Raw genomic sequence first — 25,838 nt, 5'->3', positions numbered from 1 at the left:
GTCACAAACCCCTTTCCACCAGCTCGCGCTCCCTCCCGGAGGCTCAGTCTTGTCTCCTGTTGATTGGTCGGAGCCCAAGAGGGCGCGTCCAATCAGCAATCCCTCCTGCGCAACCTACGCCCGCTCTTCCCGCCCCTCTGGGGCCCGACCTTCTTTGTGACTGGTGCGCGCGCAGGCCACTCAGCGCGGCGGGAGAGGTGTGCAGGGGCGGGGCGCAGGTGCGGCGGCGCGGCGGCTGGGCCGCGAGGCGGGCGGCGAGGAGGGGCGCACCGGCGACGGTGGCCCAGGCCTGGCGCGGAGCGGCGCGGGGCGGCCCCCGAGCTTTCCCGCGGCGAGCAGGTGGTCCACGCCGCGCCGCAGCAGCGCGGCGGGGAGGGCGGCGCGGGGGACGGCGGCCCGGCCATGGAAGAGACGCGGCCGCCGCCGCAGGCCGCGCTGTCGCTGTGCGACAGCCTCGTCATCTGGGTGAGTACCAGGAGAGGCGAGGCGCGGGGCCGGGCCAGTCGGCCGGCAGCCCGTGTGTCCCCAGGTGAGCCCGAGGAGTGGCCGGGCCGCGCGCCCCCGCGCCTGCCGTCGCCCTCGAGGCGGGAGTGCACCTGCGGGTCGCGCGGCAGGGGCGTGCGCGGGTGCGCGGGGTGGAGGAGCTCCAGGGGGCGGGGGAGGAAGGGTCGTCTTCCCGCGATCGTGCTCCTAACGGCTGGGGCTGGAGCCGAGCCCCCGTCCCCTTTCCTGCCCCCTGGCCCGTTTTCTCCCTGCCCCGCGCCCAAGCCTGGATCGCCGACCCTCTCGCCTTGTGTCTGCTGAACGGCCTGCCCAGGGGACCTTTGTGCCGCTTGGGAGTGAAGACCCCCTCCGAAACCTCCCTCCCACCCCAACCACCTTGCTCTACTTGGACACAGGTGGCGAAGAGCTGGTTTTAGTTCCTGGATCAGTGGTTCTCCAGGACCCTAGGACATCTGAATTTGGAGATGCCTCTTAGAAGATATGTTTCCACGTATTTCCTGCGTGGAGAAAAAGATTTGTTGGGAATGGGGCTCATAGTCCCTTTTTCTCGCTGGTCCCCCTCCCCGTCCAACGAAGAAACATTTTTGTTCAAGAAAAAGACTTGGTATTTTCGTTAGCGCTTTATCCGTGTTTACTATTTTTGTTAATTTGTGTTGGGTTTGGACAGGAAGTCAGTCCCCAGTATTCCCGTCAGCAAAATGTCGTCTCACCTCTTGGAGGTGCTCAGCGACCAGGGAGCTGGCACTCAGGTGTGGTTTCTGAACCATGGTGGGCAAGGTTGGTGCTCAGTGGCCCGCACAGTGCTGTTGAGGGTGCCCATCTGCGAACCACTTGTTTAGTTGCATGTAGGAGTGTGCGCAGAATGGAATGTAAACAGACTGGTCAGCGGCGGTAATCGGTTGATAAGATTTCCCAGTGATCTCTTACCGTGTGTAATTCAGAAGGATGAGAAATCAGGGGAGGCTCTGTCAGTGTACGAAGTCTGCTGGAAATAACCGTAATTTAAAGCAGCTTTCACACTTCGGAGGAAAATAGCTTTTGCTTTAAGTGGAATGCAAGTATCTAGGGTTTCTGAGTGAAAAGCAATTACAGGTCACCTGTACTTCATTTAAAATAAGTGTTAGGGGTTAGATGCTGTGTTTAAGACTGTCAGGAAACGAGGCAACATTATTTTTAATGTGTTAAAACAACTGACGAATTAAATGGTACACCCTAATCTGTTGCTCTGTTGCTTTGACTTCATAGTAAACTTGGTCTTCGTGGTGACTTATGTATGAGGTGGTGGAGAAACAGAGGATGTTCTTGGATTGTATTAGTACAATGTTTTAAAATATTATGTGATTATGTCTGTTCTTTTAACCAGTATTGATTGAATTCCTACTTTGTAGAAGGCACTGAGAAAGACAGATATCCAGAATAATCAAAGAACTTTTCATTTTAGTTGGAGTTACAATGGAAGGCAAAATTCCTTAAAAACTGCAAAAATGTTATAAACCAAATCATGAGGAATCATAGATGACAGAGTAGCATTGGTTTTTACTTCTCCATTTCTCTGCCAGGTTGCTGAAAACACTGGAGAAAATGAAATTCTTGTGTTGCCTCTACCACTGCTGTGACAGCGGCATTCCCTTGTTCTCATGACGCTGCCCAGCTTTGTGACTAAGAGTAACCACAGTTCCTCACGCATTTCTCCCTGCAAGCCTTTCTTACTACCCTCTTCCAGCCCCAAACTCTTCTCCCCCTCAGGAAAATGGCCTCCCCCTTGTCTTTGGCTCTGGCTCTAGATCCCATCCCTTCTGCATTTTTCTGTCATTTATCCTCTCTCTGTATTTACTTCTTCCTCTCAGTTGGCTCCTTCCCCTCTACCTGTAAATCTGCTCAGATCTTCCCCAACTAAAAAGAAAGAACAGAGCCAGCACTCCTTATTAAACCACACTGCATTTCTCCTTCCCAGTCAGATTTCTTGAGGGTTTTTTATACCCACCCTTCATACTTCCTGAAGCTTCATTCACCCCTCAACCCACTGCACTTGAGCTGCTTTTCTCTAAGGCCTTCACTTACTTACTGGATTTGGTAAACTGAGAACTGTTACATTATCCTTGTCTTACTCGTTGGTTCCTTTCTGAAATTATCTTCTGCCTTAGTTTCCTGAGTGCTTGTCTCTTGGCTTTCCTTTACCTCTGGATGATTCCCTGGACTTTGCTGTCTTCTTTTGCCTTTGCCAGCCACTGCTGTGTTGATGTTGCCCCACCCCCAGACTTTCTCCGGACTCCCCTCATGCCACCGTGCTCACCATGCTGCACTCACTTTCTGTGTCTTGAGGAAGTTAAGCTTTTTATATATACATACACATCAGAGCTTTTATATTTCTCTTCTGTCTACCTCGAATATTCTTCTTCTAGTTCTTCCAGTGACTAGCTTCTTCTCACCATTCAGTTCTTGGGTCTGTTGTCATCTTTTAGAGAGACACTGTGACAGTGAGTGACCTACCTGTCCCCCACTCCTGTCCCATTGTAACCTGTTAGCCCTTTCTGTTGGGTCTGTAACACTTAACACTTTCTAAAGTCATTCCGTTTGCTCCTTGGCGTCAGAACCCTTGTCTGACGTGTTTACTACTCTCTTCCCGGGAACAAGCCTGGCTAGGGTCTCCAATACAACCTGAATCAAAGTGGTGATAGTAAATATCCTTGTCTTGATCCTGACCTCAGAGACCAGTATTTCACCATTCAGTATGTAGGTTGTTGTAGATACCTGGAGTGAATTTTTAACTATATCGTAGAGGATTGATGGATTTCAGCAAATAGAAATCAAGAGAAGTGAGTTTTCCAGACACAGGGAAGAATCCCTAACATTAATGTAAACGGTCTCCTTGGGCAATAGATTGAAAGGAGATAGTGGGAGGCTCGTTTGTCATGATATGTCTCTTAATGTGCTCCCTGCCATGCTAAGTAATGTGACGTGTTGAGGGGAAGTAGTAGGACAGATAAGATTTAAAAGTTATGATGATGCCAAAGTATGGAGGTGAGAAGTCATGAGAAAAAGTTGGTTAGGTGAAGAGCTGCCCTTTTGGCAGTCTTTAAAAGGTTATATTTTATGATTTGGAACTCATCTTAAAATAATTTTTAGAAATGTTGTACTGCTACTTAGCAAAAAATTTAGGGCTGATGGATAAAATTGGGCATCCGTGGTGGAGGGAGTATGAGAGTTTGAAGTATTTGCCATGAAGATAAATGTAACTCTTCTTCTTGGCTCTGTGACATTTGGAGGAAATGGAAAATCTTTGGACTTTACTTTCACCAATAAAATCAGAGATTGGACAAGATTGTTTTTAATGGTTCCTTTGTTTCTTGCATTCTTTGACTTTGGCACACAGGTGAAGAAAGACTAATACCAAATATATGCCCAAATTAACAAGAAACATTAAAGGCTGAATCATTCTTATGAAGATCTTAAAACAGTGATCTTTGTGAAATGAGCAGCTCGAGGAGGAGAGTATGAGAAGAGCGTTGACCCAAGCTTGAGGTTTTCTTGGCTCTCAGTTGTGAAAAACCCCTTTTCTTCCTTGATTTCTGTGACATTTATATTGAAGCAGTTCAGAAACAGCATTTCCACATTTCTGGTTGTTCACGGTATTTAAAAATAAAGAAGAAAATAAGATGGTTATTTGCCAGAACACTGTGTTTAGTGATGGAAGCCCTGTCTGTTCTTGTTGGGTTGCCTGCTGAAAAGTTTGTGCCTCTTCATGTCTGTGAAGAGTAGTGTGGAAAAATACATTTCCTTTTGTCCCTCTGCTTTGGCTTCACTCCTCCCATTGAGCTTTTTAAATACTCACTCTTGATTATAAAGCCTTTCAGTTTAGCCAAATGAAATTATATTCTCTGTTACGTAATTTGTTTTGCAACTAGTTTGAGAACTTCCAAAGACACTCCAATTTCCATGGCTGTGAGAAGGAGAAACTGGTCTTAATCTGGGCATGGTGGGCAACCAGGCAGCTACTTAATATATATATATATATACTCCTTTTACATATTTATTTACTATTTTGCCTAATATTATGCGCTCTGAAATTGTCCTTTTTAAATCACTAATCATACCCAGTTTGTAAAAAGTTGATGTAAAGTATAAGTAGGAAGGGTTGAGAAGTGGAAGCCACAGTTTAACTGAAACTATATGATTATCTTCCTTTTTTTTGTTTATTGAGGTTATGATAGTTTACGACATTGTGAAATTTCAGTTGTGCATTGTTGTTTGTCAGTCATCTTATAGGTGCACCCCTTCACCTTCAGTGCCCAACCCCTGCCCCCCTTCCCCCTTGGAACCACTAATCTGTTCTGTTTACCTATTCGTTTGTTATCTTCCACATATGAGTGGAATCATATAGCATTTGTCTTTCTCTATCTGGCTTATTTCACTTAACATAATACCCTCAACGTCCATCCATGTTGTGAATGGGACACTTTTGTCATTTTTTATGGCTGAGTAGTATTCCATTGTATATATATATACCATATCTTCTTTATCAGTCTGTGGGCACTTAGGTTGCTTCCACGTCTTGGCTATTGTGAATGATGCTGCCATCAACATAGGGGTGCATAAGTCTCTTTGAATTGCTGATTTCAAGTTCTTTGGATAGTGATTATCTTCCTTTTAACGATGCCCCAAACTGTGGGGTTTCTGTTCCCTGTACATCAACCCACTTGGAAAATCCTTCCTATTTTATTTTAAATATTCCATGAGGTTACTCTGTCCTCTCAGTCAGCATTACCCTAATTGTCTGTAAGCTATCTGTTTATGAGTGAGACCATTATTAACAAGCCTTCTAACTGACTCAGGCCTAAAGCCTCTCTCTGCTGCTCCCTGCGTCCCTGTCGCTGCCGTCCAAAGCACACTAAAGTGCCACTCTCTGCCTTGCTGTTCTGCGGTGCTTCTTCCTCACCCAGAGCACTAGTCTAAAGAACTGATGTGCATAAGAATCCCTTAGGGATGTTCTGATTTAATGTGTTTGGAGATCCTGATACATGTTCTTAGGCCCCACACTTTGAGAAACCCTGACTCATAGCTAATGTGCTAACAGCTATTGAGCTTGTACCCGACACCAGGCACTGATCTAAGTACACTATGTTTGCCAATTCGTTTAATTCTCAAACCGTCTTGTGATGTAGAAACTATTCTGCTGTTTCCCATAATACAGATGATACTGTTAAGGGTAAGTCCAAGCTTCTTGCCGTGGCCTTCCAGAGTGCTGACCCTGCCTTTGTTTTTAACCCCCTTGGTCATCAGGCCTTCCCTGTCCATCCTTGCGCAGGGAATCCAGTAATACTGAGCTGCACGTTGTCTGAAATACCATCTCTTTTCATGTATTTGTGCTTGTATCATGTTCCTATTTCCTGAAGCTTCTTTCTCCTGGCCTTTTCTTTACTCAAGATCTTCCATTCAGAAATCATCTCTGTGGGGCTGGCTCTGTGGCCAAGTGGTTAAGTTCGCGCACTCTGCTTCAGCGGCCCAGGGTTTCGCCAGTTCGAATCTTGAGCGCAGACGTGGCACCGCTCATCAAGCCATGGTGAGGTGGCGTCCCACATGCCACAACTAGAAGGACCCACAACTAAAAATACACAGCTCTTTACCCAGGGGGCTTTGGGAGAAAAAGGAAGAAGAAAATCTTAAAAAAAAAAAAAGAGAGAGATCATCTCTAAGTCTTTCCTAAGTACAGTCCCCAGTTAGACTAGTTGACTCTTGTATATTTCAGAATATTTTGTGCCTACTGCAGTCATGAGACTAGAAATGGAATTCTCTAGAAATGATTTGTGTCTTTTTCTCTTCTCCTTAACTCTTGATTGAAGCTACTTGAAGGTAGAAACCTGGTGGTTTTCCTTTGTAGCTCCATCCTGTGCTGCACTGCTCCACGTAGAGTAGGGGTGTGGCAAGGTATCTTTGTGCACTTTGAAAGTAACTGAAGCTAGATTTAGTTTCTCCAGTCTCCAAAAGGTCATTCCTCCATTCTGTATTAGATAATGGAGACAGATTTGTAGAATCTCGTAATACACAGAACCACTAAAGGTGAATTATGGTGGCAGAGAATTTTATTGGATTAAGATAGTTAAGTGGTAAACTAAGGAATTATAATTGAATATTAAAGGAGATGAATATGTGTAGGAAAAAAGGATCGTAGTTTATTTAATTTAGATACTTACGGGTTGAGCTTAGATTTCTAGAAAGTATATGATCCATGTTACTTCTTTTGTACTTTGCTTTTTAAAAATTCTTCTGTCTTATATTTGATTATTAGAAAAAGATGCCACCATTACACTTCTCTTTTTAATATGTACATGAATATTTAACAAATAAAGATTTTAAAAGTTAGTAATACCTAAAGCCAAACTAGACAGAAACAGCTTGACAGGGTGGTTGGGCCCTGGCCCGTTCATGCCCTAAGGCTAGGTGTTGGGCAGCAGGCAGAGGTCCTGCTGTCTTTTAGAGCTCCTTGACACCTAGTGTTAAGACTTGAACTGCTAGCCTGTGTTTTCCTACCGAATCGTGTGAGTGAAATTTTAACTTGCAAATGTTATCTTAAAGTTCTTTTTCTGATGTTATTCTAACAATAGACAAAAGACAGACTATTGCTATCTTAAGAGTTCTACATGTGGCTTTCAGAAATTTTGAAGTACTTCATACATGACATCAATATATTTGACTTTTTAGGTAAAATTTTTCATGATTTTATGAAACGTTAAGTGTTTATTTTTATAAAAATATTACGCAGCCATAGAAACTTATTGGTACAGTTTCATTTCTTTGGCAAGGTCTGAATTTAAACAAAACAGGACAATTTTTAGCTATTTTTCTCTTTAATATTCAAGCATATATGTATATTTTGCAGGAAGGTAATGCTACCCTCTAGGTATAAAGAGGTGGTAAAGTAATTTGCTTTATGTCATTTTAGCTGCAGACTTTCAATACTGCTGCCCCTTGTCAAGATGTCAAACAGCTGACTAATGGAGTTGCCATGGCACAAGTTCTTCATCAAATGTAAGTGGTGGTCCAGACTCTTCCTGAGTAAATTGTAAACCCAATACTGAGAAAGAAAATTTAGACTTGTATTCTAAAGGCTACTGAAACTTTATTCTATTCAGTGATGACAAGCATATGGTACCAAGGCGTTCTTGCAGCTAGGGAACTAAAAATAAGTTCATCATCTGATTATTTCTTGCTGTTTATAGAGATACGTCTTAATTAAATGAGCAGTCAGGATTCTTATCTATTCAAGAGATGTTAATTTTGAACTTGTTCTGGTCATATTCACAAGTTACAGTAACTGGGAAAGAAACAGGTTAAATGAATTTTACAATTGCTCATAATGTCTCCTTCAGTTATGCTGTTGTCATTTTAAGGTATCAGTACACGGAGGTGATTATTTTAGAGATAATTGAAACATACTGGATTTGGAAAAAACATTAAATTTTAAAATCTGTATTTGAATTAATAGTAATTGTATGAATCTAACAATAATGAAATGATGTATAAATGAAATTTGAAGTCACAAATGCTGGGGAACCTTAACTAAAGTGATTCTGTTTGGGTTAGGCCTTTTTAATATAGTTATATAATATCAAGAGTTCCTAAATCCATTATTTCCTAATTTTTGCCACACATGGTGCAAGCATTAGGATTATAATGTCTACAATATGAGCTGTACCCTTAGTAGGACAAACAGGGCCAATTCTGTAGTCATAATTTATTAATTAATAGTCATTGACTTTGTATTATCTTACTTTCATGATAATATAATCTTCAATGAGACCGGAATCCTCTGTCTGCTACGTTGTTTCATAGTCAGAGACAGTTTATTTAATTGTTGCCGTCGTTTTGTAAAGCTTTCTTGTGATTGACATTGAGAACTCTGTAGATGGTTAGCAAAAATTCTTTACCACTCTTAGAAAAACACCTTAAAGCAATATCAAAATCCTAATTACTTGGAATCTTTAAGATGATCTAATTTGAATAGATGTTTTATGGTTAACTCAAGATTAACACTTTACGAGACAAACCTAACATGTTAACATTTTTGGGGGGCAGCTATTCTAAAATATGCCTTCCTCCCCTGTTTTCTTAAAAATGTTTCTTAAATATTTTATTTATGTATACCCTGATTGGTTTCAAACTGATTTAATTGGTCAGAGCCACGTATTCTGAACATGGTCCGTTCCTGGTGATTTGGGGAAGCCATGGTTGTTTCTTGTTCTTAGAATGTACGCTTTGCCTGCTGTCACTGTGGTGTGTTGTGGGTACTGGTGTAGATGCAGCTACACTGTGGTTGGTATAGATGTCAGGCTGGTGTGTGTTCACTCACTTCAACAGTGCCATCCTAAGATGTCATTTATACGCATTGCGGTGGCTTTAGTAGTTTTGTACCACAATACAAGAGACCTGTTTTTATTATGATACAGCGCATATGGCTCTTTGCCCTCCCATAAACTAGCACCATGCCTGATGTTTAGAGTCGGGTCAGGTCAATTTTAGTTAAACTGTATCCCTTACCACCATCTTATTTTTCCATAAGCTGTTGGATTCTCCTGTTATTGCTTATGCTCTCTGTCTCTGATTTTCTTTTTAGTCTCTCTTTTGGATCTTACTGTCTTCTGATAGTTTTTCTGCAGGAATAATAAAATAGCCAACCAATCAGAAAGCTCTCTTTCTTCATAAAACAAATGACAGTGACCTAAAATTGAGCCTAAACCTCTTTTTTGTTTGGTTTGCCTGTTTTTGCATGTACTTAGATGTCCAAACCTCCTTATCATTTAAGGGCCATTTGAAATTTTTTCTTTTTGAACTGCTTCCAGTCTTGCAGCTTTTCAGAAGTCTGGATCCAGATGGTGGCACCTGTAGCATACGTTTTTCCACCACTTGGGTCACTGTATCATATTCCTGCTAAAAGGGCAGACTTTACCATGTTTCTTTGAACAATTCTAAGCACTTTATATATGTTTCAATTTACTGTGTATTACACTTGTGGCTATTGTGACTCACATCAAATCACATCAAAGTTGTTAAGGTGAGACGGGAAACTTTGCTTTTTAAGGAATTGGCAAAGTTTAACAAATAATTCTTTCATTATTTACCTGAGGCAGGTATGCTTGTAAATAATGAAATCTTAATAATCAGTGCCCAAACTATCTGACATAGACATGGGGAGTCATGGAGTTATTGCTGGGGTTCTACAATTCCTTGATTAGCTTATAGTCTGAATACATAGTATGTATGTCTCTTTTATAAATGTATGTAGAAACTGCTGTTATTTAAAAAACACATGGGGAAAAACTATAGCTACAACTGTATTAGTTTCCTGGGGTTGCCATAACAAAGTGCTACAGACGCGGTGCTTAAAACAACAAAAATGTGTTCTCTCCCGATTCTGGAGGTTAGAGGTCCTAAATCAAGGTGTTGCCTGGCCGTGCTCCCTGCAGAGCCCTTAGGGCAGGGGTCATCCCTGCTCCTTCCAGCTTCTGCCAGCCCAGGCCTCTCTCGGTTTGTGGCAGCATAACTCCAGTCTGTGTCTCCGTGTTCATGTGGCTGTCTTCCCTCTGTGTATCTCTGTGTCTCCTCTCCTCTCAGAAGGACACCAGTCATGTTGGATTAAGCCAATCCTAATTTAGGATGACCTCATCTTAATTACATCTGCAAAGACCCTATTTCTAAAAAAGGTCACATTCACGGGTACCAGGGGTTAGGCTTGAACATATCTTTTCAGGGAACATAATTCAACCCACAACAATTATAAATAGTGTTGTCACTTCCCCCAAAAGAAATGCTTAGCTCTGTCCCTTTAAGCATCAGAGAACTTACTCTGCTTTTTTATTGTCTTTGACTAGACATTTTCACAAGAGGGAAAAGAATGAGACAGAGAATATAGAATATTCAGAGACCTCAAGTATTGTGCACTTATTTGTTCATTCATTCAGCAGATATTTGAGGATTTAAAATGGTAAATCACAATAGCCAACATCTGAGTATTTACTGCATATAAGACGTTGTTGACCTTATCCATGTGATTTCATTTAATTTTTGCTGCTCTCTGAGGTAGGCCTTATTCTTATCCAAAACTTAGGGATGAGGAAACAGGTTTAGAGGGCTGAAATGACTTTCGTAAAATCAAGTAATGAGTACACAGCAGAGCCGGGATGTGTGTCAGGTGACTTGACTCTGAAGCTCGTCCTCCCAGTCAGCTGTAATCATTGAAATCTGGTGTCTGGAACCCCTCTGGATAGATTTGTACTTTGGGGTCTTAATAAATGAAAGGCCAGATGTGCATGTCCAAAATACAGATCACAGTTTGATGAGTTAAGCACAAAAGGCCTTTCGATTATTCAAGATATTCTTGAAAATTCAAGAATAGTGTCAGAGTGTCCATTGAAGCGACACAACTATGTTGTACATAGTAATGAGTTGCATTAAGTACTACCTGTGTTTACTTGGTAATGTTGTTGAAGACAAATGCCATAGTGGAATTAAAAAATAGTCATGTAGTCATTCCTACTTAGTTTTATTAGAAAACAATTGGATCATATTTTGTTTCCTTAGTCTCATGTCCCATTCTTATTTGGTGTCCCTTGAGTTTCACTGAAGTTCTGGAAAATATAAGAAAAGGAGCTAATTTTGGGGGCCAAGAGTCTAGCAAAGGCATGCAGATGTGGCAGTGCAAGAAAGTAAAAGATATGTCAATAGAGTTCTGAGGTTGGATGTCAAGTTTAACAGCGGGCAAGATTGACTACTGTTATACTTGTTTGAGAAGGATGAATTTGTTTGTAAGAAAGAAACCAGGAGATATATTTTTGTGGAGAAGTTAGATAGCATTTCTCAGTTAGGGTATTATGGGCTGAATGTTTGTATCCCTTTGAAATTCATGTGGTGAAGCCCTGAACCCCAGTGTGTTGGAGATGGGGCCTCTAAGTGAGCAAGGAAGGTTAAATGAGGCTTAAGAGTGGGGCCCTGATCCAATAGGATTAGACTCCTTATAAAAAGAGACATCAGAGAGCTCAATCTTTACACACATACAAAGAAGAGATCTTGTGAGCACACAGCAAGATGGAGCAACCTGCAAGCCAAGAGAAGAGTCCTCAGAATGAACCAGCCCAGCCAGCGTCTTGATCTTGGGTTTCCCAGCCTCCAGAACTGTGAGAAAGACATTTCTGTTGTTTGAGCCACCCAGTCTGTATTTTGTTACAGCAGCCTAAGCAGACTAAGACATAAGGCTATAGTTGATTTGAAATGGAAAGGAAGACCAGGATGAATGTAAGACAAAGGGAGGAAAAACTAGAAGAGGCTATCTCTAGATCCATTTTCTAAGGGGAATTACAGTGTGATTGTAGAATTATAGAATCGTGTGTGAAGGTTCTTTTTTTAGAGTCAGTTGGAAGAGTGGTATAGTAGTCAGTGTTCTCCGTGGACATCCGCGTGGGAAAAAAACATAAATCTAGACACCGACCTTACACCTTACACAAAAGTTAACTCAGAATGAACTGTACGTCTAAATGTAAAACTCAAAACCATAAAACTTCTAGAAGATAATATAGGAGACAAGGTAGGTGACTCTGGATGCAGCAGTATTTTTAAATACAACACCAAAAGCAATGATCCATGAAAGAAAAAATTGGTTAAATTGAATTTCATTAAATTTAAAAACTGCTCTGTGATAGATACTTTTAAGAGAATGAAAAGTCAAGCTACAGACTTGGAGAAAATATTTGCAAGACACATATCCAATAAAATACTTGTATCCAAAATATACAAAGAATTCATAAAACTCAACAAAACAACCCAATTACAAAACGGGCAAAAGATCTGAACAGAAACCTCACCAAAGAAGATATACAGATGGCAGATAAGCATGTGAAAAGATCCTTAACATCACGTGTCAATAGAGAACTGCGCATTTAAACAAAAAGATACCACTACAAACCTATTACAGAGGCTAGAATTTAAAAAACAAAAAACTCTGACAATACCAAATGCCGACAAGGATGTGGAACAACAGAAATTCTCATTCATTGCTGGTGGGAGTACAAGATGGTAGTGCCACTTTGGAAGACAATTTGGCCGTTTCTTACAAAATTAAACACCTACGATCCCATCTGGCAATGACGCTCCCAGAAATTGATCCAAATGAGTTGAGAACCTACATCCACATGGAAGCTGCACGTGGGTGTGTACAGCAGCTTCCTTCATAATTGCCAAAAACTGCTACCAGGGTGCCTTAGTATGACATATTTAGTAAATGTTTGTTGAAGATGTTAATAAGTAATTTATTATGAGAAATTCCAAAAGAAATCCATAGGAATAACAAAAAATTGAATGGGTTCAATTACATAATATTCACTATTCTTATTAAGGACAGGCTTTAAGATATAAAATAACTTTATTGATTAAGTTTGGCATTTTTCATGTAATAAAAATGCTTTAATGTTTACCATTTCTATTCTTGTTTCAGTGATGTAGCTTGGTTCAATGAATCTTGGTTAAGCCGAATTAAAGAGGATATTGGTGACAACTGGAGAATAAAGGTATGCAGAATGAATGGCAGAAGCACTTGATCTAGTCAGTGGTTCTAAGATTAGCACTAAACTCAACTAAATCTTTTTTTCTTTTACTGACTTAAGGGTGCATTTTATTATGTATGGTTTGAGTTTTGACACTTGTGTATGTTCTTATGTCACTACCATCATAATTAGATACGGAATATTTCCATTAACCCAAAACACGCACTTATGCCCCTTCCCAGTCAATCGCCCCAGGTGGCCACAGATGTGCTGTCTGTCACTATATATAGATTTCTTTTCTAGAGCTCCGTATAAATGGAATCAGGAATCATGTTCTCTTTGGTACTCGGTGTGTCTAGCGTCTTTGACTCAGTGCGGTGCCTCTGAGACTCATCCACGCTGCCTGTGCTAGGAGTTGTTCCTGTTTTGCTGGGCAGTATTTCATCACATTGATGTACGACAATTTGCTCAGCCATCACCTGTTGATGGATGTTGAATTGTTTCTGTTTCCTCTCTCTTTCCTAATATTGGTAATTTATGTCTTTCATAGTTTATTCTTGGTAAGTCTGGCTTGATGTTTTTCTGTTTCATTGATGTTTTTTCAAAGAACTATCTTTTGTTTTCTATTTTATTGATTTCCTCTCTGACCTTTGTTGTTTCCTTTCGTCTCCTTACGTCTGCTCTTCTTTTTCTTGCTTCAGTTGTAGGTCCCTTTTTCCTGATATTAAGCATTGCCTTGGTCACGTTAGACACATTTTTGACATACTGTGTTCTTATTTCATTCAGTTCAAAACATTTGGTAATTTCTCTTGTGATTTTTCCTTTGATCCATGGGTAAATTCAAAGTAGGTATTTCAAATTCTAAATATTTGAGGATTTTCTAGGTACTTTCTTTTATTTATTAATTTCTAATTTAATTCTCTTTTGGTTTGAGAACGTACTCTGTATTGAGAAATTCGTTTACATTTACTGAGACTTCTTTTATGACCTAACATACAGTGTCCTGGTGAATATGCCATGTGCGCTTGAAAACATGTATTCTTCAGTTCTGTAAATAGAGAGTATGTCAAATTTGTTGATAGTACTGTTTACATCTTTTATGTCTTTATTGATTTTCTGTCTGATTGTTCTATCAATTAAGGAGGGAGGAGTCCTTAAATCTCTAATGATGATTGTGGATTTGTCAATTTCTCCTTTCAATTCTGTTAATTTTAAATCATGTAATTCGAATCTCTGTTAGTAGGTTTATACACATTAATTTTTTTATATCTTCTTGATGGATGAATTTACTTATCATTATGGAATGTCTTTCTTTATCCCTGGTAATATTCTTTGTTCTGGAGTCTAATTTGTCTGATATTAATGTAGCCACTCCAGTTTTATGATTGTTTTTTGTTTTAGTATATCTTTTTCTATTCTTTCAATCTCTCTGTGTCTTTATATTGAAAGTCTTTTATGTAGACACCTAATAGTTGGGTTTTACTTTTTTTTCAATGACAATCTATTTTTTTTAAATCTTCCATTTCTTTTCATATATTCCTGTTTTCACTTAAATCCTTGAACATTTTAAACTAAGAGTTTTAACATTATTATCTTCTATTCTTTCATCTCTCATTTCTGGGCCTGTTTCTATTGACGAAGTTTTCTATTCATTATGGCCACGTTTTCCTGCTTCTTCACAAGCGTAGTGACTGATTGAATGCTGGACGGTGTAAAGTTTATTGCTGGGTGCTGGGCTTTGTATTCCTGTAAAGAGTGTTAGACTTTGTTCTTACAGGCGGTACTTGTGAATCAGGTTGATCCTTCAAGGTTTTGGGAGAGGGAGGCAGGTGGAGAGTTATTTTTTCTTCTAGGGCTAGGTTAGACCAACTACTAAGTTGTGACCTTTTTGGGATCTTTAGGGAATGCTTGTCTATACAACATAGCCTCCTCTGATTAGTGGGAATGTCAACAATTCTGGCCTTGTGTAATCTTTGGGAATTCTTCAGTATATAGTTCCTTCGGTTGTTCCTTCCTTGGAAATTATTTTTGTTTAATCTCATTGAGCTTTACCCACGCACATGCAAATTAGTGTTCAGCCAGAGTCAGAGGAACCACTGTGTAGATTTCTGGAGCTCTTTCTCTCATAGCTCTCATCTCTTCATTTGTCTGCCCTGCAAGTTCTGAGTATCTCTACCTTCCTGAACTTCTGATGTCTATCTCCTCAACTCAACGAGAACACCAGGCATTGTTTAGTTCCCCCACCCCCATGCCGTGGTATGAAAATTGCATCCAGGGAGAAATCCTGGACTAGAGTAGGGCTCATCTTTTTTTCCCTTCTCTGAGAAATTAGCGTTCTATTTTGCCTGTTTGCTAAAACGTGAAAACAGTTGTTCCTTGTATTTTTTCCTGTTTTCTAGTTTGTGGCAGGAGAGTAGTCTGGATCCTGTTACTCACTCATGACTGAAGGTGGACATGTTCATAGCTAAATCTTTAATTGGTACTTGAATTCATTGTGACTCACTTTAAATAGAGTCACTCTGGTTAAACTGTAAGCATGAAGACATTTTTTTATTTTACTCAAAGTCTGAGTAAAGCTTTGATGTTTAAAAATTATGATGTATTTGTAGAATTCTAATTGTTTATGTTGTCATTTTTATCAGGGGGGAGTTTTTGTCGTCTTTCACCTTGGCGTATGTTTTCTTTTATTATTAATATAAATAATTTAATTCTTATTCTCTTTCCCCATTAGGCTAGTAATTTAAAGAAGGTACTTCAAGGAATTATGAGTTATTACAATGAGGTATGAAAAATATCTGACTTTGTTTAAATACAAAATGCTATGTGATAGTTATATTGATGCTGAAAAATGGCGGCTTTTTGTTTACAACATTTTACTGGAATATAATTCATCATTAGAATAGATTATTGTTTTTTGCCATTTTTAGAACACTCAAATTTTGTGAACATAAACAGGCTTAAAGTTAACACATTGATTTGTAAAATAATGTTGCTTCTATATTGATACTCTTTAGATTGATTGTTTCCTCAAATAGAATTACCTTCATCTTTATGTGATTTGATTGTATGGTATACTATATAGTAGACCTTATAATTAAATTGAAGTAATTTTCTATGTAAAGCATTATTTTGACATTTCTTTCCAGTGTAAAAAGCTGCAAAGATATACTGTGAAATTATGCTTGTGCAAGTGAATTGGGGGGAAAAGTGAAAAATGAAAGTAATATTAAAATCACATTAGATAGTGCATTATTCAAGTAGTATTTTTTTTTTCTTATTCAGCGTGATAAGTTCTCTATTAGGATTATTTGATATGAGAAAGTTTATTGCTTAATGTTTAGAAGCTTTGGTTTGGTTTTTGCTTTTAAAGAATTTGTTTCAATATTTTAAGTTGTCACACAATTACAATTTAATTTCTTCCAAGTAACTTTCAGACTGAAATTTTTCATTTCATTAATACCTAAAACTCATTTTGAAGCTTTTTTTAATGCCAAGAAAACTGTTTAATAAGCTAAAAAAAAAAAGATAAGGCCAGGAAAGATTAATCCATCAGATTTGTTCATTTGTAAAAGCGTGGCTGTTTATTTTGTGGTTTCTGTTAATAGATCATATGTCAAAATACTATGGCTATCCTTTGACTTAGCATCAATCTGTTTACTTTTTAGTGGAAAGACACAAGTTTTGTCATAATAGATTAGGACAAGGATTTCTTAAACAATCCCTCTCTCTGACAGTGGGATCATAGAATATTTGGTGTAAAACTATTTTCGATGATTTTGGTTGGTTGCTCAAAGCTTGGGGAGGTTGCTCCAACTTTGCTAACTGGTTTTCTTCACTAAGTATGGATTTGTCATTTGTTAATTCATTTGAGTCATTTCATGAACCTATTTATAGTGGATTTTCCTTGTAATAATTGAATGCAGTAAATTCTTTGTAGCCTACGTACATGACTGATCTAATTTCCTGTTTCCATACTGCAGTTTTTGGGGCAACAGGTTTCTGAAGAACTTATCCCTGATTTAACCCAGATAACTGAATGCGCAGATTCTGTGGAGCTCGGGAGGTTGCTCCAGCTTATTTTAGGCTGTGCGGTCAACTGTGAAAAGAAGCAAGGTAAGTGAATTTCAATCATTTGAGGATATCTACTTTCAGAATCAACCTCCATTTCTATAGAAAGTAGCATAAAAATGTCCTATTACAGGTCGGCAGAAAGCGCCCTGAAAGGTAAGCCAGGAGATCTGAGTTCTAGCGCAGCTCTGCCGTTAAAAAGCTGCACGTCTTCAGCCTTCTAGTTGTACCTGGGTTCTGAGATTCAGATTCACTAGCTAAATACAATGTATTTTAGTTGAACTTAATGGATGGAGTGCTTAGGACTTAGTGGATATTCGGTAAAAATTGTACTTCTTCATCCCATACATAACGTGAGATGTAGAACCTTAGGTTGATCCGGATTTTTATAAACAACTATGCAGCAACTAAATTATAATCCAGGCATCTTCAGATGATGTTCTTCTCTTTTCAGAAGAATGCCTGTCCAGTGTAACCTGCAGATAAGTAGTCTGATGATAGAAATGGAATTGGTATATAATTTGGTATATCCAAACACAGTGATTCGTATCCTGCTGAGTACAAAAAGAGCGTTTTTGGTAGAATGAAGTGAATTCTACCAAAATTCTGCTTCCCCTGGGGCTTGCATCAGTGTGGGTGGTGAGCTTTTTGATACTGATGTTTTTTGCGTGATTCCTCCAAACTTGGCCTTAGTGCATCATCTTTATAAGAGAATGTTAGGTGCTTAAGTTGGTAAAATGCTTTAAGCCAGGGCCTTAGAAAACACGTTCAGTGTTATCCAAGTAATGAAGAGAGCCTGTGAGACAGGATACCTTCAGTAAGAACAAGTTCAGGAAGGAGGAAAATAAAATACATGAAATCAGTTGTAGTTTATCAATAAAAAAGGGATTGGGCATCAGAAGACTTCGGTGTTAGTCCATTGCTTTCATTAACTAGCCCCTTTTTTCCAGGGCAAGTCAGTACTTTTCCATAGGCTTTTATTTCTCACAGATAATGTGAAAGATCTGTATTTTGGGTTTTTCATAAAAGTAAGGAACATTTGCTCATGGAAAATTAAACTTTCTATAAATGTCTAATTACAAATTGGTAAATAGTAATTCATTTATAAATTAGCAATTTTCTATTATTGTGATCCTTTTTTATTTGATTACTGCTTTGTTTCTATTTCAATTAGTGATTATTTTCAGTATCTTTTTGTTTAATTAATTTTAGCACATTTGTCAGTTTTGTCTTTCACAAAGAACCAACTTTTGGCTTTGATTCTATTTTGTTTGTATTATTTAATGTCTGTTTTTATCTTTTATCTCACCACTTCTGTTGTGAATTAATCAGTTTTTTCTATTCTAAGCTGTAAGTGACATTTTAAGCCATAATTTCTGTTAAGTTATGATTTTGTTGCCTCCTGCAAATTTTTGGTATAATATGTAGTATTTTCATGATTTAGTTCTAAGCATTACTTAGCAATTTTGTCCTCAGATTTTTTAAAGGAAATTTAATTCCTGGATACATAAATAAAAGTTCAGCAGGTAGTAAATATAAAGAAATAGTTTTATTTTCATTATTTAAAAAATCAGGATTATCTAATTGGACTTATTTTTGGAGGTATGAGTCTAGGTTCCCGACTTTTAGGAGGGAGCAGATAAATGAAGAGCAGCTTTTAGTAATTTAATTAAAATTTAAAGCCAAAACAGCTGCGGAATATAAACAACTTTCACGCCTTTAATGCTTTGCGGTGAGGGTTGACTTTCAAAATGATTCCGAGGTGTTGCTGTAGCTCAGTGTTGCAGGAATGAACTGGTTGATTACAGTACCCTGCTCATCTTGGTGGGGAAAGAGATCATTGTTATGAAGGTTTCAGCAGACCTGAAACACTCTGGTATCTAAAAACTTGTGTTACAGGAAAGCATTCTATTGCCTGTGCATTCTCTAGTTGTCTTCCCCTCCCCCACCCCATAGCACTTAGTGGTAGCTGCCTACCAGAATCTGTCCAGTTCTTGGCTTGACAAATAAAAGAAAGATTAGAGAACTTCTAGATGTTTTCCAGAAGAATCATTAGAACAATACAACTTTTAGAAAATAATAAGTCCTTCAAATTTTGGGAAAATAGTTTTAGCTGGAGAACATGTAGTTGACGTGAATTTAAATCTGCAAATAAAGGTGTCGTGGTTCCTCATTTCTGACTGAGACAGAAGCAGCTTAACTTACTGCATGTGTGTTTGTGGTCAGGCATAAGGCTCTCCTTGAGATGAAGCCTGGTGAATGTTGAACAGGTGTTTTCAGGAAGTTGTGGGAGTTCTTCTTTGAAAGCTTTCCTGAAATGAACTTCCCGAAATGTAGGTGATAAAATGAAACTTCTGGGCTTAAGATTTTGGGAGTTCATTTAATACGTGTGAATTCATCCCATTACACTGAATATTTAACAAGAGGGAAGAAATTGTCGTAATTGTTTTAAGATTAATTGCAATTTCTTGTCTTTCTCTTCCTCATGAGAAAATGAGAGGTTTTCTTCTTTAAAATAAAATATTTACATAACTATTTTCAATTCTGTATATTTGTTTTCAGTGGACGTATTTCTTGTGGAAAAATAATCTACTTGCATAAAAAATTATGTGTGGTAAATGAATTTTTTATACTATTAATTGAATGACTGAAGTACTGTGGGTAAAGAGTATTTTTTCAGATCTGTTTTTTTTTTAAATCACAGAACATATTCAAAATATAATGACACTGGAAGAGTCTGTTCAGCATGTGGTCATGACTGCTATTCAGGAGGTAGGTTATGCCATGCTCACATAGGCATGGAAATCCTGAACCACGTGATGTAAAGCTTTTCAGATAAATTTTATGGATGTGTATATTTCCGTTTGTGCAAACTTGCCCTTTGCCGCCAGCTTGCTTATCTTTAGTTATTGTCTCCCCTTTTCTTTTTTTTTTCCAGATTACCTTAAAAAGACTTCAAGCCCAATTTTAGTACCTTTGCATTTTAAAAGATAAACATTGTCACGTTCCTTCAAATAACTTCATCTAAGCAGGATAAACAACCTCGGCCCAGATGGGCATTTTTGTTTCTTCTCTTTTTCTTCCCAGTTAGGGCAGTCAGTCCTCAAATTTTAAAGTATGTATGTGTCTCTCTCTCATGTTCATTTTCAGAATGTTAGAGCTGTGAGCAATTTTGGTGATACTTAGGGTTTGGAGCCAGCTAAACTGGGTTCAAGCCAGACTAGTTATCATTGCTGAACCATAAAGATTCAAAAACCGTATGGTGCGTGTCAAGTCTTGAAATCAGCCTGCCTGGCTGAGCTGAAGTGCCATGCAGAGGAGACCTGAGGGGAAGCAGAGCGGGCATCAGGAGGACAGACAGAGTTAGAAGGGGCATGACTTGGAGGGAGACATCACACGGGCCTTGAGAAGTCGCCATCCTCCGCATTTGCATTGTTGGTTTGAATCCAAAGCATCGCTGCCCAAAAATGAATCTGCCTTTCATAGGCAAAAAGTTGTTTTCCAGGATCTTTTCTTTCACATAATAATAGCTCCTGCTTTTAAAATGACTTCTCAAGTTAGGAATTTTACCATAGCACTCATATTTTTAAAATGTTAATTTATTTTATTGGATGAATCATTTTTTATTATTTAATGTATTCAGTTTTATTTAGTAATTCATCTTTTAGAACTTGGATTGTAAGTTTTCAGTACACAAGTATTTTAAATATCTACATGTTTCAAGGACACTTTACTTATAACATCCTCACTAATATCATGCTTGAACATTGTGTTATTTAGCTTAAACCTCTAAAAAATTTTTATTGGAATAATATTCTAAGGATCATCAAATTAAGACAAGGAAAAACTAAATATGAGCATTTTACTGCCGTTTCAAATAAACATATTTTTATTGCACGAACATCACTTTATAGTGCTTAATTTTAATTTTACCATTTTAATTTCCTAGTTGATGAGTAAAGAAATACTGAGCTCTCCTACAAATGATGCTCTTGGAGAATTAGAGCAACAGGTGAGTATTTCAGTAAGTGAGGAAAATGTTAAAAACAGTCCCACAGTTCCTTTGCCAGTTGCTGTCATGTTATGGCTTACATGGGAGAGCATATACAAGATTATTTCCCTCTATGAAACGTAGACCTTTTTTCCTGCTGTAAGACCTCAATTGAATATTATTATGCATTCCTTCATGAGTGCAAGTAGTGCCCTCCAGAGTTTCTGTGGTTATGTTCACAGTGCGGAGTGGCATTGAGCTTCCCTTCTGACATTTGTAATACATGTGTGGCCCATTCTGTATGGTTATACAATTAAATAGTAGATTTAATAGTAAAAATTCTGTGAAGTTCTTATTTATCTAATAAGGTATTGTGATTTTTGTCCCAGTCGTGTCCTCTCTCCTGATGTTGAAAAAACAGCTCGACCGTTTCCCTGGTTTTATTGCGTGACTGATTTGCGTGGGGCAGGGGCAGTCTCCCATGCGTGTGGCCCCGCCTGGGTGGAAGGGAAAGGGCATGAGGAGAAGCAGCTGCCTCCTGTGCTTTTCCTGTTACATTGTTGCGCATCTCTTTTTCCTGAGTGTCACCAGTCATCTCAAGTATTTCAAATTAAAAATTTTTCCTATAAAATTTTTATTTAAATTTAAGCATGCTGTGTTGTAATTTTTTTCTGTGATGACTTTAAGCAGTGCATCCTCTGCTACTCTTGTTTAAATATTTCATGAGGATTTTCATAAAATTTTATTTCTATGGGAACTTAGTCTTATATGTTAATGAGACTGTGTAAACATTATTCACAAAGAACAACATATTAAGACCTATTTGTTAATAGGTAAATTTAAAATTCATTTCCAAGAATACTGTATACATATGTTCTGATAAAAGTATCTTTTTCAGTTTGTGTCAAAACAGATTTACTAAGAATTAGGACATTTTATATTTCAGCTTAAAAGAGCCCTGGAAGACCTTCAGGAAGCACTGGCAGAAAAAGAAGAACTGAGGCAGCGATGCCAAGAACTGGATATGCAGGTGCGGGAAAGAGAGCTGAGCTGAGAAGGTTTCCTCTCTAAGTTCACGAGGGTTTCATTGTAATTAATTAATTGGCAAAGTGTTTCTGAGGTTGGGTTTCGTTTCATGGCGGGACCTTTAAAAGGATTCATTTTAGGCTTGAATATTCAAGCATGAATTTCATAGTTATTTTTCTCTTAGAGTTAAAAATTGTTGGCTTAACTGCTTCTTTGAGAAGATCATTCTAATTGTAGAATTTCAACTATTTATATGAGGCCTTAGTTTTTTCTTTTGTCAAAAGGGGGAATCAGGGCCAGCCTGGTGGCACAGCGGTTAAGTTTGAGCCCTCCGCTTCAGCGGCCTGGGGGTTGCTGGTTCAGATCCTGGGTGTGGACCTGCGCACTGCTTGTCAAGCCATGCTGTGGCAGGTGTCCCACATATAAAATGGAGGAAGATGGGTGTGGATGTTAGCTCAGGGCCAATCTTCCTCAACAAAAAGGATTGAGGGCAGATGTTAGTTCAAGGCTAATCTTCCTCAAAAAAAGGGGGGGCCACTCACAGTATCTTCTTCATAGGGTATGACTATCAAGTGAGGTCATTTATGGAAGGACTTAGAAGTGCTTGACTCCCAATAAATGCCAGTGCCAAGTTTGTTTTGCTAACATCTGCATGTGATCAACACGCGTATATAGTTCTTGTGTTCATATGCACATACGTGTTAACAAAATAAACGTGGCATGAGGGACAATAATTAATGGTTAAAGGGGTAGATTGTCAAACCAGGCTACTTGTATTCAGAACCTGGCCACGTTATTAGCTGGTCATATACTCTCAGGCAAATTACTTAACTTCTCTGTACTTGAATTTTCTCTTTTGAGAAATGATGTGATAATAGTCTGTATCTCCCAGAGTGAGTGATTATGAGGATGAAATGAGTTAATGTACCTAAATCACTTAGAGCAGGGCCTGGCACAGAACCGTTATGTATGTGATTGCATATATTGTTGTTATGACTGTTACATGAAAATGCAGATGTGAAGATCTTGGAAAATTACACAGAATGCTAAATGTACCATCCTAATATGCTGTGTGTAAATTGCATTTTTTGTTCAAATGATGAGCTACGTAAATAGTTGACTTTGAAAAGTATGAGGACAGGGAACAAGGGTTATGGTAGCATTATCCTTGCTTGATGAAATAAATATCTAGAATGATAGGGCTGGGTAATATTTCTAACCCTCCAGGGTTTGCAAATAAGGAAAAGAGAAATGACTTGGTCAGGGTGACTCAGCTGCGTAGGGCAGTGGCAGCACTAGAATCCGGGTCTTCTAACTTCATCTTTAGAAATCAGCCCTCTGTGTTTGAACAAAGGCAGTGTCTCAAAACTAGGGAAATTCCACCTGTTCTCCTTCCGTCTTTCCTAACCACACTCGTCTCACACATTGTAACACGCATGCAAAGCATCTGAGATGGATCACTTTCAAATAAGATCGTATCTACCCTCCAGATTACCTCCTGTAAGGAAGAGAGGATTGAATGATCTGGGTATTATTGGTCTGATGTAGGATCTCTGTACAGTTTTCTAGAAATTCTTAAAAAGGACACACAATTCTGTGTTAAAAGATTTGAGTGTTTCTAACACATAATAAAGAGTATCTGATGATCTGATTTTAGCTGAAAAGTTTAGCCATCCCATGTTTTGGCCTTTTCATTCTAATATTAAAATAGAGTCAGCTCTAAACTATCTGCTGCACACATGAAATGAATGATTACTGCATATAATCAGAACAAAAAGTACTTATTAATTTAACAGTGTGAAATCCACGCAGGTATATATGACACGTATCCCAACTGTATAAGGAAAATTGTTTTGAAAAATGTTTACTTTTAATCATATATAACTTGGGGGTGATTTTAACATTTGGGAAGGATTCTTTTTTAATACCTAACCAAATGAACCAAAAAAGAAAAATAAGCTATAAGGAAATTCACCAAGGGCAGGTAAACAAGAAAAAGCAGGTAATCAGGGAAAGAAGCAGGCGGATGACACTGACAGAGGTGCTACACAGCAGGCACTGTTATTCTTCCCTGATCCCCAGCCCATGAAGGGGAATCTACAGAAACCTTGAGCCGTCTCACTGCAGTCTACCAATCAGAAGGAAATTCACCCTTTGATTCCTTCCTTTTCTTTCTTTGGACTGGAGAGAAGTAGAAATGACAGCTAAGAAACTAAGGCTGACTCCTTCTAACAGAAGCAAAGGCTATAGGGCTGCACACTGAATTAGGGAAACAGTCTCATGCCCAGAGGACGTCCTTCATTGGAGTGGGATATGCTTCTCACCACCCTGGCTGAGGATACTTAAATCTCAGAAGTCAAGGCTAGCCCAGGTGTTGTAAAAAGATGGTCCACTGCATCAGCTGCCCCCCACCTTTGCCTGGCCATTCGCAAGGCTACATAGAGCAGCGTGGAGAGAAAACAGTCCCAACCATAGCTTAGAGGGGAAAATATACAGGTCCTGGGTATAGTGGAGAGGGTCGCCAAGAAGTCATCAACACTACCTCGGAACAAATAGGTATCTTGACTGCCAACAAAGCATGAAGTAGGTGAAAAGCATGACATCTGTGGGAACATTACAGATTAAAAACAGAAATAGAGAAGAGCATGTAAAAGACAATAGCCAAACTTAGAAAATAACTTTTGCTTCATGTGATGTAACAATGTCATAAGAACACATTAGTAAAATAGACGAGGTTGTAGGAAATACAGTGCAGGTTCAAAGGAGATTGCAGATATAGACCCAGATCAGTGAATAATGTTTAACAACACGCCTTATTCTAGTTAAGCTGTTGAACTTGAAAATTAAAGAAAAAACAACAACTCAGTCATTCAGGTAGAAAAGGTAAATCACACACAAGGACAAGAAAATCAGGCTCCCCAACAAGTTCAATGCCAGAATACAGAGGAGCAAGGTCCACACTGTGCTGCGGGAGGGGACAGCAGTGAAGCCAGAGGAAGAGCTCCATGCAAACACTTGAGTTCTTGAGAGAAACAACTTGTTGACACAGTCCAGCTAGCAAACATGTTTTAATCAAAGTACAAAATGCAAGAATGGAGATTCTGTGGTGAAAGATCTGGTGGTGAAGCCTGAATTCATTTAAATACAAAACTGTGTTAGTTCTTTGCAAAGTATGGTTATGAATACTGGAACAAGTGAATTGCCGATTCAGCAAGTCAGGAGGACGGCCTGATTATATGCACTTTACAAAAAGAAAGATAAAAAACTCCTCAGGAGATTTTCATGTGAAGTTTGAGAAACTCTGATGTGGTCTGCTAGTTCTGTTCCAGGCAAGGGTGTTGGGGCCCTCGGGGAAGTTACGGGCTGCTAACCAAGGGCTGTCTGCTGCCCCTCTCGGCCATTGCTCCTGACACCTGGCAGCAGGTGGCGCCCCGTCACTTCCCGTGGTGCAGTGGCCTGTTCTTGCTTATTATGTTAGAGAAAACATACTCCTGCCCAGCATTGTACGGATACGTTCATATTCTGAAGCTGTGATTTTCAAACCTTAATATGCCCAAGAATCATGTGGGACTGAACACAATGTGATAAAGAGGACTCCAGCTATAGAAGTTTAGATTTTATTTTTTTTATTTAAAATAAATAATATAAAAATAAATATGATAAAAATTCTGAAGTTAAATCTGGGTGATGTGAGAAAATGAGTCTTGTTTTTGAGCTTT

At 38.8% G+C, this 25,838-nt stretch overlaps 1 protein-coding gene across 1 annotated transcript in view; it reads left to right on the top strand.

Annotated features, from left to right (window-relative positions):
- Positions 1-201: 201 nt before the first annotated feature.
- Positions 202-25,838, top strand: part of HOOK1 (hook microtubule tethering protein 1) — a 65,230-nt gene continuing 39,593 nt past the window's right edge. Inside the window, exons 1-8 of the mRNA XM_014844656.3 lie at positions 202-465; positions 7,445-7,530; positions 12,986-13,058; positions 15,766-15,816; positions 17,015-17,147; positions 19,807-19,874; positions 21,052-21,114; positions 22,040-22,123. Coding sequence (XP_014700142.1) covers positions 403-465; positions 7,445-7,530; positions 12,986-13,058; positions 15,766-15,816; positions 17,015-17,147; positions 19,807-19,874; positions 21,052-21,114; positions 22,040-22,123 — 621 coding nt within the window. The 5' untranslated portion in view covers positions 202-402. The remainder of the gene's footprint in view (positions 466-7,444; positions 7,531-12,985; positions 13,059-15,765; positions 15,817-17,014; positions 17,148-19,806; positions 19,875-21,051; positions 21,115-22,039; positions 22,124-25,838) is intronic.

This window comes from Equus asinus, chromosome 5, assembly GCF_041296235.1.
Source record: "Equus asinus isolate D_3611 breed Donkey chromosome 5, EquAss-T2T_v2, whole genome shotgun sequence".
In the NCBI taxonomy this organism is placed as follows: Eukaryota; Metazoa; Chordata; class Mammalia; order Perissodactyla; family Equidae; genus Equus; species Equus asinus.
Note: the sequence above shows the minus strand (reverse complement) of the source record. Positions and strands in the feature narration are given on the sequence as shown.